A 15,881-nucleotide genomic window follows, 5' to 3' on the forward strand; every position below is an offset into this window, starting at 1 on the left:
TCATTTTCAGAAAAAGACAGCCCAAAAGGGAGTGGCTTCCTACCCTACACGAACACTTAGAGGAGCCAGGATGTTGGCTTTAGACTGAGACTCTTCCTGTTTATATTGCTAGCATGTGCAGCCTTTAAAATGTAGCAGCATCTTCCCTCCATATTTATAGATTACTCCCCTCCTGAATAACAGGAGCTCTTACTTGGCCAGGGCAATGTTGCAATTGATTTTCATAGAGAACTTTCATTGACTGGGTTTTTATATACTTTCTGACACATGCCTGACCCTGCATTAAACAAATACAAGCCACTTTTCCAGGATGCACATTTTTCACACTTTCAAATTACTTTTCAGTTAATTCCATTACACGCTCAGTGAACAGAGATGTTGAATGCTATTTTTTTGTTTGTTTGTTTTAACAGAGTGTGGCTCCAGTCCTTGAGATGACACTGTAATTCCAGAATAAGACCAGTGATCATAAGGGAGAAAAGAGAGAAAGAGAAAGAGAAAGAGAAAGAGAAAGAGAAAGAGAAAGAGAAAGAGAAAGAGAAAGAGAAAGAGAAAGAGAAAGAGAAAGAGAAAGAGAAAGAGAAAGAGAAAGAGAAAGAGAAAGAGAAAAGCAGAATATTTTTTCTCTTAATGTGATTGGAATGGCAAGTTATGCTACAGTTGCAGCTGTTGAGATGACACCACAAGGTTTGGGTATTAAAATACGCCATAATTTAACGTAAGCAGAACACTTTGAATGCTCCATTCACTTCAGTGATACATAGAGGTATCAGCGCTTCCTTTTGTATGAATTAAAAATGAAAACTGCATTAGTGTTATAAGCATGCAACTACAAATGGAGGCTGAACTGGACACTTCTGCCTATCCTAAATCTTAGACATCCTTGGTTTCCAGATTCATAAATACTGCACAGACCCTCCCTTATATCCCAATCTCATGGCATATTGTGTAGACATCAGAAGACTTTTCAGATGTATTTAAAGTTTAGGTAGGACACAACCATTATACCGATAGTACAGATTTGATCCTCTGAAATAAATACTGTGAGTATTGATAAACAAAGATACAGCATAGTTCACTGTTTAAAATAGTAATCTTGCAAACAAAATCACATCACAGAGGGAGGCATATAGCCTTCATCAGATGTTTGAGTTCCTAAAAGAGTGGTCCTGAATTCACTGAGAAATGTATAGAAATCTGTGAAGTTGGAAACAGACAATTCTGCAGAGGTGTCTCTACAGTTGTTTGAAAGCCTGCAGTCTGACAGCCTAACAGTTCAACTCCTAGTCCCAAGGAGTGAAGGTTTTGACTTTGGCTAAGTCAAAACTGTTGAAGAATCCCAAGCTCAGAAACAAATGATAAAATCTACACTAAAATACCAAAGCCACGTTTGAGCGACAAGTGTGTAATACTCCCTGGAATTTCTTTAATTAGACTGTTCTAAAAGAAACCCCAAGACACTACAAAAATCACTAAACTGTTCTTCTCTCTCCACAATATAGTAAGAAAAAGAAGCAAAATCTGCATTACAAATGTTTTCAATAGAAATTTGGACATCTGGGAAGAAATGTCAACTGATATAAAAAATCAAAATAAGCTTGTGTATGAGTACAAAGATTATGTTATATATAAACATTTAGTGCATAGATGTGACAATGCACGAAAGTTCTTTAACCATGAAGTGATATGTATTCAAACTTTCTAAGTGCATTAATACAGTGGTCATCTGTCACAGGCTAACTGGCAGGACATGAAAATCGACTTAATGAGTTAACACAGAGCTCATAATCTAAAAAACCTGGTCAAACATTGCTAAGCCTCCCTGAAGTGCTGACTGTTGGATGAAAAAAAAATAAAAAATGGAATGCCTTTTTTGTTTCAGTACAAAATAAGAAAATATCTGAAGTCTTGAAAAGTTTTCTAGCATATGGAAACACTATATACTTGTTCAATGACATTTCTAATCTTTTAAGATGACCATGTGCAATATTTTTAATTACCTTAACTCTGGAGAAATTCTTCTCTGAGGCTAGTCTTGTGCTCAAAGGTGGAAGTCCTCTATTTCCAGTAAGTTACTTGGAGTAAAAGCATTTAAAAATGTGTATTTGAGAACTTTCACAAGAACAAAACAAGAATAAAACTCTAGATGAAGAACTTAAATCAGAAGAGTCATCCTATCAGTCCTTCCTCTAATGTGCCTGTGAAAAGCTTTATTTGGCTGGAAGATTTCTCTTTTGTTCATTATAAATTGTTAAGGTTGGTGCAGGAAATATAAGTATGCTGGAAACTCAGCTCTTAATGACCTTTTCTCACAAAACGTGTTTTTGTTGAGATGAAAACTGTGGAAGAGATACAATTCTGGGTGAAATATTTTGTTCCCATTATATAAAACAGGAGTCCCAAGTGTGGCTACACTATTACAAAGAAAAGCACCTCTTTGAAAATTAATGAACATTAAATATTTGTACAGTCAAATGAAGATCTGTTTTCAGGGAGCTGCCTAGTCTGAGTTCCTGGGGACTAAGTTGGGAGTTGTCCATAATAAACATGGAGGTTAGTAACCGTGAATAACAGTGATGAAGTACTAGGGCTGAGACAACCACTTGCAGTCTTGTATTACCAATCTCGTTACATGATATACTAAACACATGCTTTTTTTCCTTTGTGTAGCAAAAGTAGCTTTATCATGTGATTGCAGAGATATAAAAGAATGCTTGTCACCTTGTTCCAGAGCTTGCTTTGACAATGTTGCTACTCATTAGCTTCAGACACTTGAGACATGTAATTGTTGTACACAGGAAATACCGCTTTTCCTGCTTTCCTCCCACACAAGGGAGAAGAATGAGACCTCAGAATCACAGAACCATAAAAATGTTTGGAGTGGAAAAGACCCTGAGAAATCACATGATCCAACCCTCCCCTACACCATGGGCAGGGATGCTTTCCACTAGATCGTGATGCCTAAAGCTCCACCCAACCTAACCTTGAACATCTCCTTGCTCTTAAGAACAAAATAAACAGAAATTTTTTTATGCCTCTGAAGGACTGAACTTTAGTACACATCCATTACATCAGAAAACACAAAGTCCAGCATGTGGGACACAAAAATCTCTCTCCCAAATGGCAGACTCCTCTTTCCCTCACTCCTCCCACACCGGCACAGCACTCACATGCAATGCGGACATAGGCCTTGCGGCTCTTGGTGGTGCCAGCTGAGCTCCAGGCGACGCACTGGCACCAGTAGTCCTCGGGCCCAAAGAGCTCCTCCACCTGCTGACGGGAAATCTCGATGCTCACCTCACGGACAATCAGACCTGGGAGGGTACAAGGAGCACTGGTCAGAATTATGTATAGAGGAAGGAAGAAAGGAAAGACCAGAAGTCTGCTTGCAAGGCTGAGACCTTCTGATGCTCTGCCCATCTTGCAGCAATAAGGATATGAAAGAAGAAAAGCAACAATTTGTTCGCAAAATAGAAGAAATGATTACTGAAAAATAAATCACTCTCATCATGATTTTATACATATCGTGTGTCTGTTTGACAAAGAAAAGGATAAGCACCTCAGCTGACATAAATTGTATCATGTCCATGGGATGATTTACATCAAATGATGATTCAACGTGGTTTTATTTTCATACAAATATCAGAAAATTATAAAATCATTCAGCTTATATAACTCCCTTAGCCCTCCTGCATTTTTACCTTCTTTGGCTAGACAGATACACCACAGGGAGAATGTCCTGCTCACTCTGACACTGAACTGCACAGGAAAATAGATTTTGCTATTTTAGAAAATGTCCTGGTGCTCTGTAATAATGGGCACAAGTGTTGCGGCACAGTTATAGCAAGATGTCAGTTTAGGAGCTGTTACTGCCACATATTCTGGAAATACTGCAGGATTTTTTAGATGATTTTGTAAGACATTTACAATATTCTTCAGTGTCTGACAGCCTCCCTGGCCACAGTTCATCTCAATGCAGTCCCTAAACACATCTGCCCTTACCAGCAGACCACCAGATTTGGCCACATTTACCACAGAGTACTCTCTGTTGGAAGCTCTTTTACTTCTAAGTGCAAGGAAGTGTTGTGGTGTCTCAGATACCACTGCAGGAATTGTTGGTAATGGTAATCATCTAACAGCCACCACTGAATTTCATACCAACACATCCTCTTTCTCCATATAAAAAGGCATAGCCTTCCAAAATACTATTTATTCCTAACAAGATATCAGAAGAAAGGATAGAAAGGAGGTGCATGCACTCCTTGTCAGTGTATTTGATCTTTGTTGTCAATGCCAAAGTACCAACAAACCATTAACATGTGTTTGCCTGCACAAAACACCACCACCTTTTCAGAACTGTGCTCTTGCAAACAGCCTTGAATACAAAATTTCCACAGGCAAATATTTTTTAGCCTGGACTAATTTTCTTTCTAGAACTGCCAGGAAACTGAATGGCAAGGTCCTTGGCTCACAGCCTGCTCAGTGATCTCCCATCACCATACAGCAAAGGCTGGGCTATGAGCCCTTCTGCTGAGCACAGTCTTGAGCCCTTGAAGTCCCCACACAGAGTACAAGGTGATATTCATGCTGAGAATGCTCCTGCCTGGACGGCTTGCGTGTTCTTCAAGCGAGCCCTTTGATTTTGCCTCCAGCCTCATAGAGGCTCCATTCAGGGAGCTAAGGATTAATTACTGTTTGTACACACCCATGCACTGTCACTGGGGCTCCATGCTGTTTGCTTCCAAAACTCAGCTAACACCAGCAGAAAGGAATTCATGCATGTAATATCACAGGCCTCTCTGCCCTCTCTGCTGGGAATGCCTTCTAATGAGATGCATTTTCCTGCTAAAGACCATCACAGCCTTGCCCTTTTTTTATTTCATTATCCTTGACATCTTCAGCCATTGAATAATCAGATACTTTGGGGAAAACACTTAATAGCTTTCCCTCTTGAAATGAAATACACAGCAACTGAGCTCAAAGAATGAAAATCAAAGTGGTGTGTGGACACTTGATATGCAGCAAACACTATATTATAAACTTGTCCTGCTTTGATGAGCTAATTTGGCTGTAGAAGGGGTCTGAGGGGTAGCTTTTGTCCTGTTGAGAAGAGCATGAAGAGAGGAAGGAGGGAACATATACATTACATGCATAAAATCGTTATATTTTCCCTGTGCAACTGCAGTTTGCCTAAAGATTACTTCAGTTCATTCCCAGTTTTTATAACACTAGCCCAGGGAGCTTTAGAAGGTTACAATATTATGTTTTTGTAATACGGCTGATTATGACAGGATTTGATGGAACAGTGGACTATGTTACCCGGAGGCTGAGGCAAGCAGGCTCGTAACGACAGTCTTGGATAATAGTGATTATGAAATATTTTTAACATCTGTGACACAAACACATTTCTCTGATAGCCAGTTGAAGATACAAAGCCACACAAAAACAGCTCCCATTGAACAATACCAACAGAATGTTTTTCTCTGAATTTCCAAGATGTTTTCTAATTCAAATTCAGAATTATAAACTATTCCACTTAGTATTGTTTGGGAGAGCCATAAAGTACTGATAGGTATCAGGTTATTCAAATTGATTTGGCCTTTGGACATCAAATAATACAGAGAGTTACATCATGGCCAAACAGTAGCATACCTTCAGCTGCTGCCTCCTTCTGCTTACAAGCAAAAAAATATGTGTCTTTTTCTCTAAGGTGAATTGTTTTTCATAAATTCAGAATCTATCAAAGCAGATAGTGACTTTTTGTTATCACCTGGGATATAAGGATCAGTGACCAGATCTTAGGGTGACAAAAATGTAGAAATTCACCACAGTGATATCTCCACTATACTGATTTGTTCCCTGTGCTGCAGAGCAAGCATCTGAGGCATATATAAGGGTTGACTCTGTTGACTCTGTGCTGCTTTTCCCTCTGCCTTGGCACAAAGGAAGGCTGATGCAATCACTCTTTCCCAGTACTGCTCATGGGCATCTTTGCACTTTGCACAAAGAGCCACAATGATTTAGGAGGAACATCTCACCAGCTTCAGACTCTGGGTTAGGCACAGAGGGATATCCTTCTCTTGCTGCATCAAAACACAATCTTATTCCTTCTGCTAACACGCCTCACCATAACCTGAATAGGAAATGCCTTTTGAGGCTAGGTTACAAAGAAGGAATTTACAAAGGTACTTCAGATAGCAACAGCCTCGTTACCACCTGACAGATTGCTGTACATCAGATTTCATAGAGAAGGTGGTTCAGTATGTCTGCTTTCATTCAGCAGTATATCGCTTGTACACTTCACATGTAGAACTAGCACAAGACAGCTTTAGCATGATGACTTCAAACAGTCATCTTCATTTTATTCCTTTCAATCTACTTTGCTATAGTGATAAGTAGCAAAATGTCACCCTCTCTCATACAATATGTCTTCTATTTTACTTTCTTTACTAGAAATACATTGATATTCTCAGTCTAGTTCTTCACACGGCTAACTATACAGCAAGTGAAGTTATGCAGCATACTTTTACCCTACTTTCTTACAACATCTGAGCAGGATGCAAAAATCCAAAATTAAAACAGTTCCTTAGATTGTGCCACAATCTGAAAGAAGTTATGATTTCCCTATTTTAAAACAATGCAATAATAAACACAGCTGAAGGGAAACAACAGGAATGTAGGCAACTAAAGAGCTTGACAGGTCCCTCATAACGTTATGCACAAATCTACAAAAAGCATCAACATAGGACTTCTATCTCTTACTCTACCTGTGACAATTAGCTCAAACAGGAAAGAGAAAGGTATTTGCTTGCTCTATTCAAGCTTGATTTGCATTCAGCAAACTGAGAACTGTTTCCGTATCCACTTGCAGCCCACTTGAATCTTGGGTATCTATCACAGGTAAGTGAAGATATTGGGTCTAATTATGACCACCTTATTTCTGGCAACAAGAAGATTGTGAAGAAAGAAGCTTTAAAACAAAAATACAGAGAATCAGTGTAATTTAAAGCAATTCTCCGAAATAAACGGTGATTGCACACTGAAAAAATACAATTCCTTAAGAGCACATTCTTGGGTTGCTGGGTTCTTTCTGCATAAGTGTTTGTCTTCTGATCTGTGTGAATGAGAAAAGGTTCAGCAAAGTTCCCAAGAGAGTAGCGATGTAAGAAGTTTTAGAACTTGAATGCAAGGAAGAATGAAAATCTTCTGGGAAAAAAACAAACAGACAAACAGCAACACAACAAAACTGGAAAAGTCTGTTGTCTTCTCCCAGTCCTGAGTATATGGTTCTGGATCAGTTGGGCTACAAAAATGTCAGAGAGCCTGCTCAAGGCCAGGCTACTTAAACACACTGATTAGACCTTTAAGAACTTAAATATGACATCAGATAAAGATGTTACATTGTTAAGCTTTCCATAAAAAGAAGTCCAAAGCCCTTTAGGAGACTAATTATTTAGTTAGGACAGAGGCTGGCTTATAAGAAGGCTCAGAGCCTCACAATAATCAGTTTGTGATGACATTTCGCAAATTAAATAGGTTCTCCAAGAATGAAAAGTTCTGCATATTTAGGAGCACAATTTACACAATTATTAATGTCAATAAATTAAATGTATTTTTGAGACTGACACAAGTTGGGCTCTGAAATGGAGCAGCAGGAAACCAGAAGTTTGTATATTTTTGTATTTGCATGTTAACGGGAGATGAATGGGTAGAGCAAGGCAGAGAGCAATGGGAGCTGTGCTCAGCGTGCCTGTTGCTAGGGAGCACAGCTGCATGAAAGTGGGGGAGAGGCACAGGCTAAGAGTACCCATCAAAATAAAATTACTACCCCTCTTGGAGGAAAAGAAAAAGTGGGGAGGAGATTGTGGTTTATATACATGCTATCTTATTATAAGCTGTATCCTAGAAACACAATCAAACACAGACACACTCCATTCACACAGTCCCCAAGTGCTTAAGTTATTAGCTGGCTCTGCAAACTGTGAGGTACATAATCTGGTCTTCAGAGGCAAAAATGTTATCATTTTAAATGTATGCAAATGTAATGTAATTGTATGATATTATGGTACATTATTAGTAACTGCATTAATAACTCATGGGTTCTATCTTGCACCTACTCAAGTAGTTGGCAAATTTCCCAATGATTTTAATTGGAGCAAATATGCCAGTCAGAGCCATTTCTTTCCAGAGGGAAACAAAAATATAAGGTTCTGCACCTGTATATGACTGCTTATGGTGAAAAATGATCACTGTAAACATCTGAAAATATCAGAATATTAGCAATTAATCAAATGCAATTTTCCAGTCCGGAGTCAGTTGAGGCTTCAAAGTCAGTATCCACACCTTACTGGGCATGGCTCTTCCAATAAATTATTTCAATGTATTTTGGCCTCTGTAAATGTTAGGCATTTGACATTAATACTCTGTGTGTGTGAAACTATTCCTCAGGACTTCGACAGAGCAATTTTTGTGAAAGCATTATACTGGCATTTGTTTGACCCTCTGGCACAGTACTAACCAGAAGCTATTTAGTTACAACACTAAACCGTGCTTCCAAGCTCCAAGAAATAGGATGCATAATTTATTTTCTCTATAAGTGGAAATTCAGATAATTTTTGTGCTTTTGTGCTTTCATTTGCCTGAAAGGTATTTCATTAATTAGCAATCACATATGCCATAGAACTCATTTCTTAAGGAGACTGAACTTTATGAGCTGCTGATCTGAAGAAAGACACTGTTGTGATACATGCATATAGATTGCAGGTGTCTCACAGCCGCTGCAAGTGTGGAAATATATCTAATTTGCATGCAAGCAACTTGCAACCCTTGACAAGTTTAATGTCTTGAAGTCAGTACTAAGAGCAGTCTGCCAAAACTGGCTGCTGGTACTGTTGGCTCTCTTTCCTTAGACAGTCACAGGTTCCCCTAAATTCCACAAAATTTCCTTTTGTGTTAGGGAAGGGAGGAGGGAGGGAAATACAGGGGGGGAAATAGAGGTCAGGGACCATATTTCTTGAGGATAGAGATGAGGTTTTGGGGAGTCAGCAGCAAAACAGCTATGCTGCTACAGTCACATCTTACAGGCAGTACATAGGTCACCCTGAAAGTAATGCCTCCTATTTATTTCTATGGAAACTATAATAGATACAAAGAGCACAATAACTCTAGTTGATAGAGAAAATTCTCAGCTACAAAACACTCTTTTTCAACACAGCCACCAGCATTAGCTCTGCATTTCCACCAGCGATGAACAAGAGCCTGCATGCCACACTCCTAAAAATCTGCACCAGCAGAGGAGAGACACTGTCACTGTCACCACTGCTAAAATGCAACATCCATCACTGTGCTCACATCCACTATTTAGTCCCCATAAATGTTCATCAAGCATCAATGAATGTCATTTTTTTTCCACATGGAGAAGTTCAGTGCCACACCTTTGCTTCATATGCACTCCTGTGTCAGACATTATTTTGTCAGACTGCTCCTCTGCTGCTATAAGCCACACGGCAACAAAATGTCATGGACTATCGATGAGAAGGTTCAACCTCTACTGCCATACAAAGAACATCCGCATCTGACACTGTGGGCCAATATAATAAAATAGGAAGCCTTACTTTCTTACTTCCAGAGCAGCCCTTGTATTTTAGCAACACGCTTGTACGTGCCCTTTAAAGCAAGACAAAGGTGGAAGGAGAATCCCGATACCAAAAATTAAAATGGGAGTTTTGCTATTATTTCAGAAGAGGCTGCATCATCTCTGCAGAATTTGGCAAAAACGGATGAAAGCATTTTTAGTTCTCATAGGCCCCATCTGTCTTACATTTCATACAAAAAATTTCATCCAAAATTTCTTAAAACAGTCTCATATTTTTGACTTTGTCAAAGTGGCCAAGCCCATACACCAAAGTGGTATGACCATAAACAGACTTAATGGAAGTTAACAGATTTGTTTCTCATTACACAGTCCTTTGTCATTATATTGTTCTCTGATGGTACAAATCACATGACCAAAGCCAAGAGTGATGATCTTTGTAGTTAGTGATAGTCTGGAACAATCCGTCTGATTTATGTAATTGCTTATCACCGGTGCTATCAGAAACCTGCCTCTGCAGTAGAAGGCTGATCACTTACCTTTGTGAAATAACCTTTTTACAAAGGTAACCATAAAATCAGCACAGGATGGAATTTATTTACTCCCTTGCAGAGATGGATCTCTCACAGTCACAGAGTAATTCTGCTCCAAAACATCACAGTACTTATGCTGTAGAATGTGGTGTTTTTAAAATGAATAAATAGGCTATGTACAAGAAGAACAGCTTCAAATATTAAAGTTCTTGCTGAGAAAAATGTACTCTGTGCATCCTAATGGGACAGAGATGATTGCATAACGGCACACTTTGCCTATATCTTATTTTCTACATAAAGCAGTGGCAATCTCAACAAAAGATAAATAGGCACATAGATATCTAGAGATATTTTAAAAAAGCAAACAGCTTTAATACTCAGCAATCCTTCTCCTTTGTGACTGCATACACCTGTTTTTGCTTTGATGCTGCTTTTCCCTAACTGGTGGCTGGCTGATGGTAGAAAGCAACTGAAGGCAGATTACAAACAATTTTCCACAAATATTAGCTCAAATATTTAAATTAAAGGCTTCCAGCTATTTGTGGTCTCTTCATAACTTTCTCCCTAGGAAAGAAATACATCTTTGACTCAAATTAGTACAGATGAACAGCCTAATGAAAATTCTGCATTAAAACCTACATCAGGTTTGCACTAGCCTGCACATTAGCTAGGGTATCTAATTACCAATTAACAGCAGTAGGTTGAGCTAAAATCCTCATTCCTGTGCTGTTTTTTAACTGACTTACTCACTTCCACAGAAATTACAAAGGGCTGTCTTCAGAGAGATTTTACTTTGAACTGGAATTAAAGAATGCGCATCCTGTTTGGGTTTTATTTTCTTTTAGTAAAAACAAGCTGTTTTTGTTCTTTTCCCATTAACATCTGAAGGATCGAGTGTTGTAAGATGCAAGAAAGATTTCAAAATTGCATTCTTGGATACGGGTGGAAAACAAATGCAAGCCCTGGCCCCTGCTGGGGTGGAGTAGGTGGGCTGCAGGCAATGGCTGTGTGGGCTCATCCTCATAGGGCAGGTGCGATATCCCTCTCCTATCCCCTAAGAGGGCAGCATGAGAGAGCTGGGGCTGTTCAGCCTGGAGAAGTCTCCAGGAAGACCCGATAGCAGCCTTTCAGTATCTAAACAGTAGTATAAGAAAGAAGGGGACAGACTCTTTACCAGGGTCTGTGGTGACAGGACAAGGAGAAATTAAACTAAAGGAAAGAACATTTAAGCTGGATAGAATGAGAATGTTTTTTATGAGAAGGGTAGGGAAGAACTGGCACAGATTGCCCAGAGAGGTAGATGCCCCACCCCTGGAGATCTACAAGGTCAGGCTGGATGGGGCTCTAAGCAATCTGATCTAGCTGTAGGTGTCCCTGTTAATTGCAGGGAGTGGGACTAGATGACTTCTAAGGGTCCCTTCCAACTCAAACAATTCCATGATTATCTAGACACCTTGGTGTTCTCTATATGTTCAATACTTTAAAATTACTTTGAATTGCTCTTTTTCACCTATAAACATCTCAGAGACAATAACAACCTCCCCTCACTATTTAAAAAATGGAAGCTATTTTTTGTTTCATGGTATTTTTGTGTTAATATGCGCAAATTGCTCCAAAATGTGCTGTTCTCTTCCACAAGTAACAATGTGTGCTTATTGTTGCTATTTCCCCCTCCCCCCCCTTTTTCTTTTTTCTTCTTCCTAGTATAAAAGAAATAATCATGCTTTGGTATAGCAGGACTCTGCAGAAAAACTGCTGCAAGCATAAGTCTGTTTTCTACCACAGCCATCGCCATTTTAGATCCCTGAGGTGGAGCAGAAAGAAATGCACAAGGAAGCTCCCACCCAAACCTTCCCACTGCACAGCAGCCCAGAAAGGAAGAAGCAGAATGTAGAGGGGAACCCATGCAGGGAAGCTAGAGGATGAGCTCTTAGCAGCTTTTGAGTCCAAGCCCAATTTTCCCTGCTTTGGGTTGAGGCACATGTGCCTGAGAAAAGATACTGTTGCTTTTTGGGTTTTGTTTGTTTGTTTGTTTGTTTTTGCTTTTTTTTTTTTTTTTTCCAAAGGCCAGGAAAAAAATCCTGCCAGAGGTTCATGTTTTACATAAAGCTGCAGTTGATACTTCACAAAGAAAATCTGCGCACTTTTTATTTCTGGTTCAGAGGATTTACATGCTCTTTCTAATGATCTGGGCCTTCAGCAGTGGGTAATGCTTCCCAGTCCCCAGCTTAGTGCTCATGCAAAATTGAAGCACTTTTGAGGCAGTTTGGAGCCTACAGATGAATCTCAATGTGCAGGCAAAAAAAAAGAATAATGGTTGTTTAGCACTTCACTAGAAGAAGTGAGGAAATTAGGGGGGAAAAAAATTCTATTGAACTTCAAACACCTGGGAAGCCACCAGAGAGCATCTGAATTTTGAACAGCGTGTTTACATTCTCTTTGCATAGTGGAAGAGCTGGGAAAGGAAAGAAACAATAAATGGGCTTGTGTGTATATCTTTAAATAAATATATTTGTAACATTTTAAGGTAAAAATGTACATCAAGTTGTTTTGTTAATGACTTACTGACATACTTATACAAAAAAGCACATCCATGCATATATGCATCCATGTACCACACCCATTCTGAATGGATTTGAGAAGCAAAGATGAGGTGAAGCCGCCCCATTTCTGTGTGCTTGATGCAGTGAGATGGTTCAGTGGCTGGTGCAGATATTGTGGAACCAAGGACAAACACGACATGACACAAAGGGTCACCTGGGAGCCTTCTCAAAATGTTTTTTCCCTTTTTTAGCCTACTTACATGGGAACAGAAGGCTGGGGGAGATGTGTCACAGCCGCACCGTTTTCTGTCACTGTTGTTCTGTGTTCATTTCATGGCTGACTTAGGGGTATGCTGACTATTGTATCAAAAATAAGTTAAGCAGCTGCTTTCAGAGAGGCCCAGTGCACTAAGTGAAGTAACTTTCATCAGGTAAACCTGAAGGTCTGCCTGCTCCCACATCCCACTCATTGCAGAGGTATTGTTACACAAGCCACTGAGAAGCCCAAAGCAGCAATCAGACAACTGCAATCCTCTCTAAAATCAAAAGCTAGGACTAAATAATGAAAGAGGCCATGAGGGCCCAAAGATCAGTGTTCAGAGGGATGAAGAGATGCAGAAGAGACTGATGAAAGACATCTTTTCTGCTCTCACAATCAAAATATGAGGATGAGAAGTTATGAGTTATGAAAGGCACCCCATTAAAACATGATGAGAAAGAGCAGTGAATGGCAGCTGTGATGGTACCCATCACATCATGTTGTTCAGTAAGTATGAAGAAGGAATGCACAGGAAGGACAAAACAAGTACAAGATGTGAACCCATACAGGCAGCACAAAATTAGATCCTGCATGGAGCAGAGCAGTGTGTGACATCTGCTATCTGCCTTGCCCCCTGAGCAATGATTTGGAGGCCTGTCTGCTTAGTGAAAACAGGGCTATCACTTGTTCTCAGCAAAGAAAAGGTAAGATATATTTTGAACCTTTTTGTCCCAGAGAACTCAGCAGAGGTAAATAACAGAAAAGTGGAGTGATTTGCACAAAGACACATGGCAAACCCACAGAAAATTTGTAATCACTCTTCTCATGAGCCCATAATTACTCACAGAAAGAGCCCAAGCAGAATTAACTTGCAGAAAGAGGAGGAGCTCCTTTTGCCCCCCTGTTAGCATCCCCAAATACCTTGCAGGACACAGCAAGAAAATTCAGTGCACTGAAGCTTGTACGAGCCCAAACTAACACATCAGTGCACCACATTGTTTTGGCACACAGGAACACCAGGTCAGGAAGTGGCTGGTCCCCTCATAACAACAGCCGTGGCACAAGAAAAGAGAGGTGCTCCGAGCTACGAGCATTAAAAGAAGGTGTCTAGATGGAAGAGCTAGAAGTTGCCTCCGACAAGTATTTACAGGGATAAAAACCCTCTGTAGCACCATACGATTAATGAAGAAATTAATTATATGGTAATATATGCATTATAAGTGCATTATTTACCATAACTACTATACTCAATAGAGCTAAATTCAAAATCTACAAGGTCTGTTGCAATCTTACTAACTAAAGAGAAAAAAATTATGGGTTCATCTGATGATTTTGTACTACCTATAAGCAGGATAGCAAATGTATGGCCTAACATACTTATTCTCTACACAAAAATATAACTTCCCTTCCTTTGATAAGTACTGAACTTAGTGATGTGTCTATTTCCTCCAAAAGAAAAAAAAGCAATAACAACAACAAAAACAAAACAAATTCTGGGAATTTTTTCCCAAAAAATGGGGATTCTCTGGAGGAGCATATATGTGTTGCTTCTGAGGTTTTCAAAAAGGCTCTTTTTCTATCAAAATGTACTAATTACTCAAGATAAAAGAGGAAAAACTGTCTTCTTGCAAAAATGCCTACAGTAGCTTTGCTGTGGGGCATTTGCTTGATCAGGATGTGCCAGGGACCACACTGACAGTAGCTGATTTGGGAGGTGCTAGCTGGGAGAGGAGAAGAGAGAGCTCCTCTCATAGCAGTGATGGGCACAGGCCTCCCACAAGGTCACAGGGAGTGATGGGCAGAATGGAGGCCTGAGTGGCACCTGAAATAGCACCAAACCAAATGTCAAATAGGAAAATACTGTGGGTTTGCTCATATATTTCTAGGTAAGTAAACATCCTGTACCTTTCCATAGAATCTCAGTCCCTTGGGAACACAGATTGCTGCTCTTTCTGGATCAGCTGTAGCCTTTCAAACCATTCATAAGGCATGTTTCACTTATAGCATCCTTGCAGAGAGCAGTTAGAATTACTAAAGGAGATGGACTAGAGTATAAATTCCAGCCCACATCTCCAAACCGTTAATAGAAGCATTTAGAAAAGACATGTGGACACATTTTTAAATTTCCTCCAAATGAGTTGGATTAGGGGAGAGTATTGAAGGTATAAAACTAAAAATTGGCAATATGTTGCTAATAAATAATTATTTTGAATCAGAGTGCTTGATGTTTGTAATGGATTTGATCCAATGACAAACAAAATAAAATGGCTTATGACAATAGTGGAGTGAAAACAATTCTTATTTATGATATGCAGTTACCCATACTAACATAATCCCGTGGTATTCTGCCCCAGAGAGTCAAAATATTGCAGGCTGAGGCATAACTGCAGCATTTACTATCACTTGCAATTTCCTTACTGAAGTTGCTAAGGGAAACTGGTCATATTTTGAACACTTGAAAAATAATAAAGAGAATTAGGAGGCTTTTGAGGTCATGAAGAAGCAAATAGGCATTAAGGAAGAAATATATTCAGAAGGAAAAGAGAAAACATGCAGAAGGAAAAGAGAAAACTAGGAAAATGGTACCCCTCTGTGCTTCTTTCCTAGATTCATTCTTATATGTCACCTAAATTTCATATCTAAACTCCTAAATTAAGTTCTGATAGCTGATATTCAAGAAAGCGCTGCATTTTAACAGTACCAATAGTTTCTGTTGTTCATGAAAAATACCAGGACAAAAGCACACAACTGCTGAAAATGAGAGGGTGTAAGATGATCTTTGTATGATCAAAAGTCCCAGCTTCAACAAGGAATGTTAGCTGGAGGTCAAACAAATTGTTGGGGCTTTTGTTTGCTAGGGCAATGCAGCCTCAAAACATCATGTCACAAACACCAAAAGAGCTTTCATGAGATCTATACACACAGAGAAAAAGAAAGTGATAGAGTGCTGTGAA

At 39.4% G+C, this 15,881-nt stretch overlaps 1 protein-coding gene across 2 annotated transcripts in view; it reads right to left on the minus strand.

Annotated features, from left to right (window-relative positions):
* UNC5C (unc-5 netrin receptor C) overlaps positions 1-15,881 on the minus strand; it is a 232,771-nt gene that overhangs the window by 58,692 nt on the left and 158,198 nt on the right. For both annotated transcript variants that reach the window (XM_048941227.1, XM_048941226.1), the window contains exon 3: positions 3,171-3,314. In XM_048941227.1, coding sequence (XP_048797184.1) covers positions 3,171-3,314 — 144 coding nt within the window. The remainder of the gene's footprint in view (positions 1-3,170; positions 3,315-15,881) is intronic.

The sequence above is a fragment of the Lagopus muta genome, chromosome 4 (genome assembly GCF_023343835.1).
Source record: "Lagopus muta isolate bLagMut1 chromosome 4, bLagMut1 primary, whole genome shotgun sequence".
Classification (NCBI taxonomy): Eukaryota; Metazoa; Chordata; class Aves; order Galliformes; family Phasianidae; genus Lagopus; species Lagopus muta.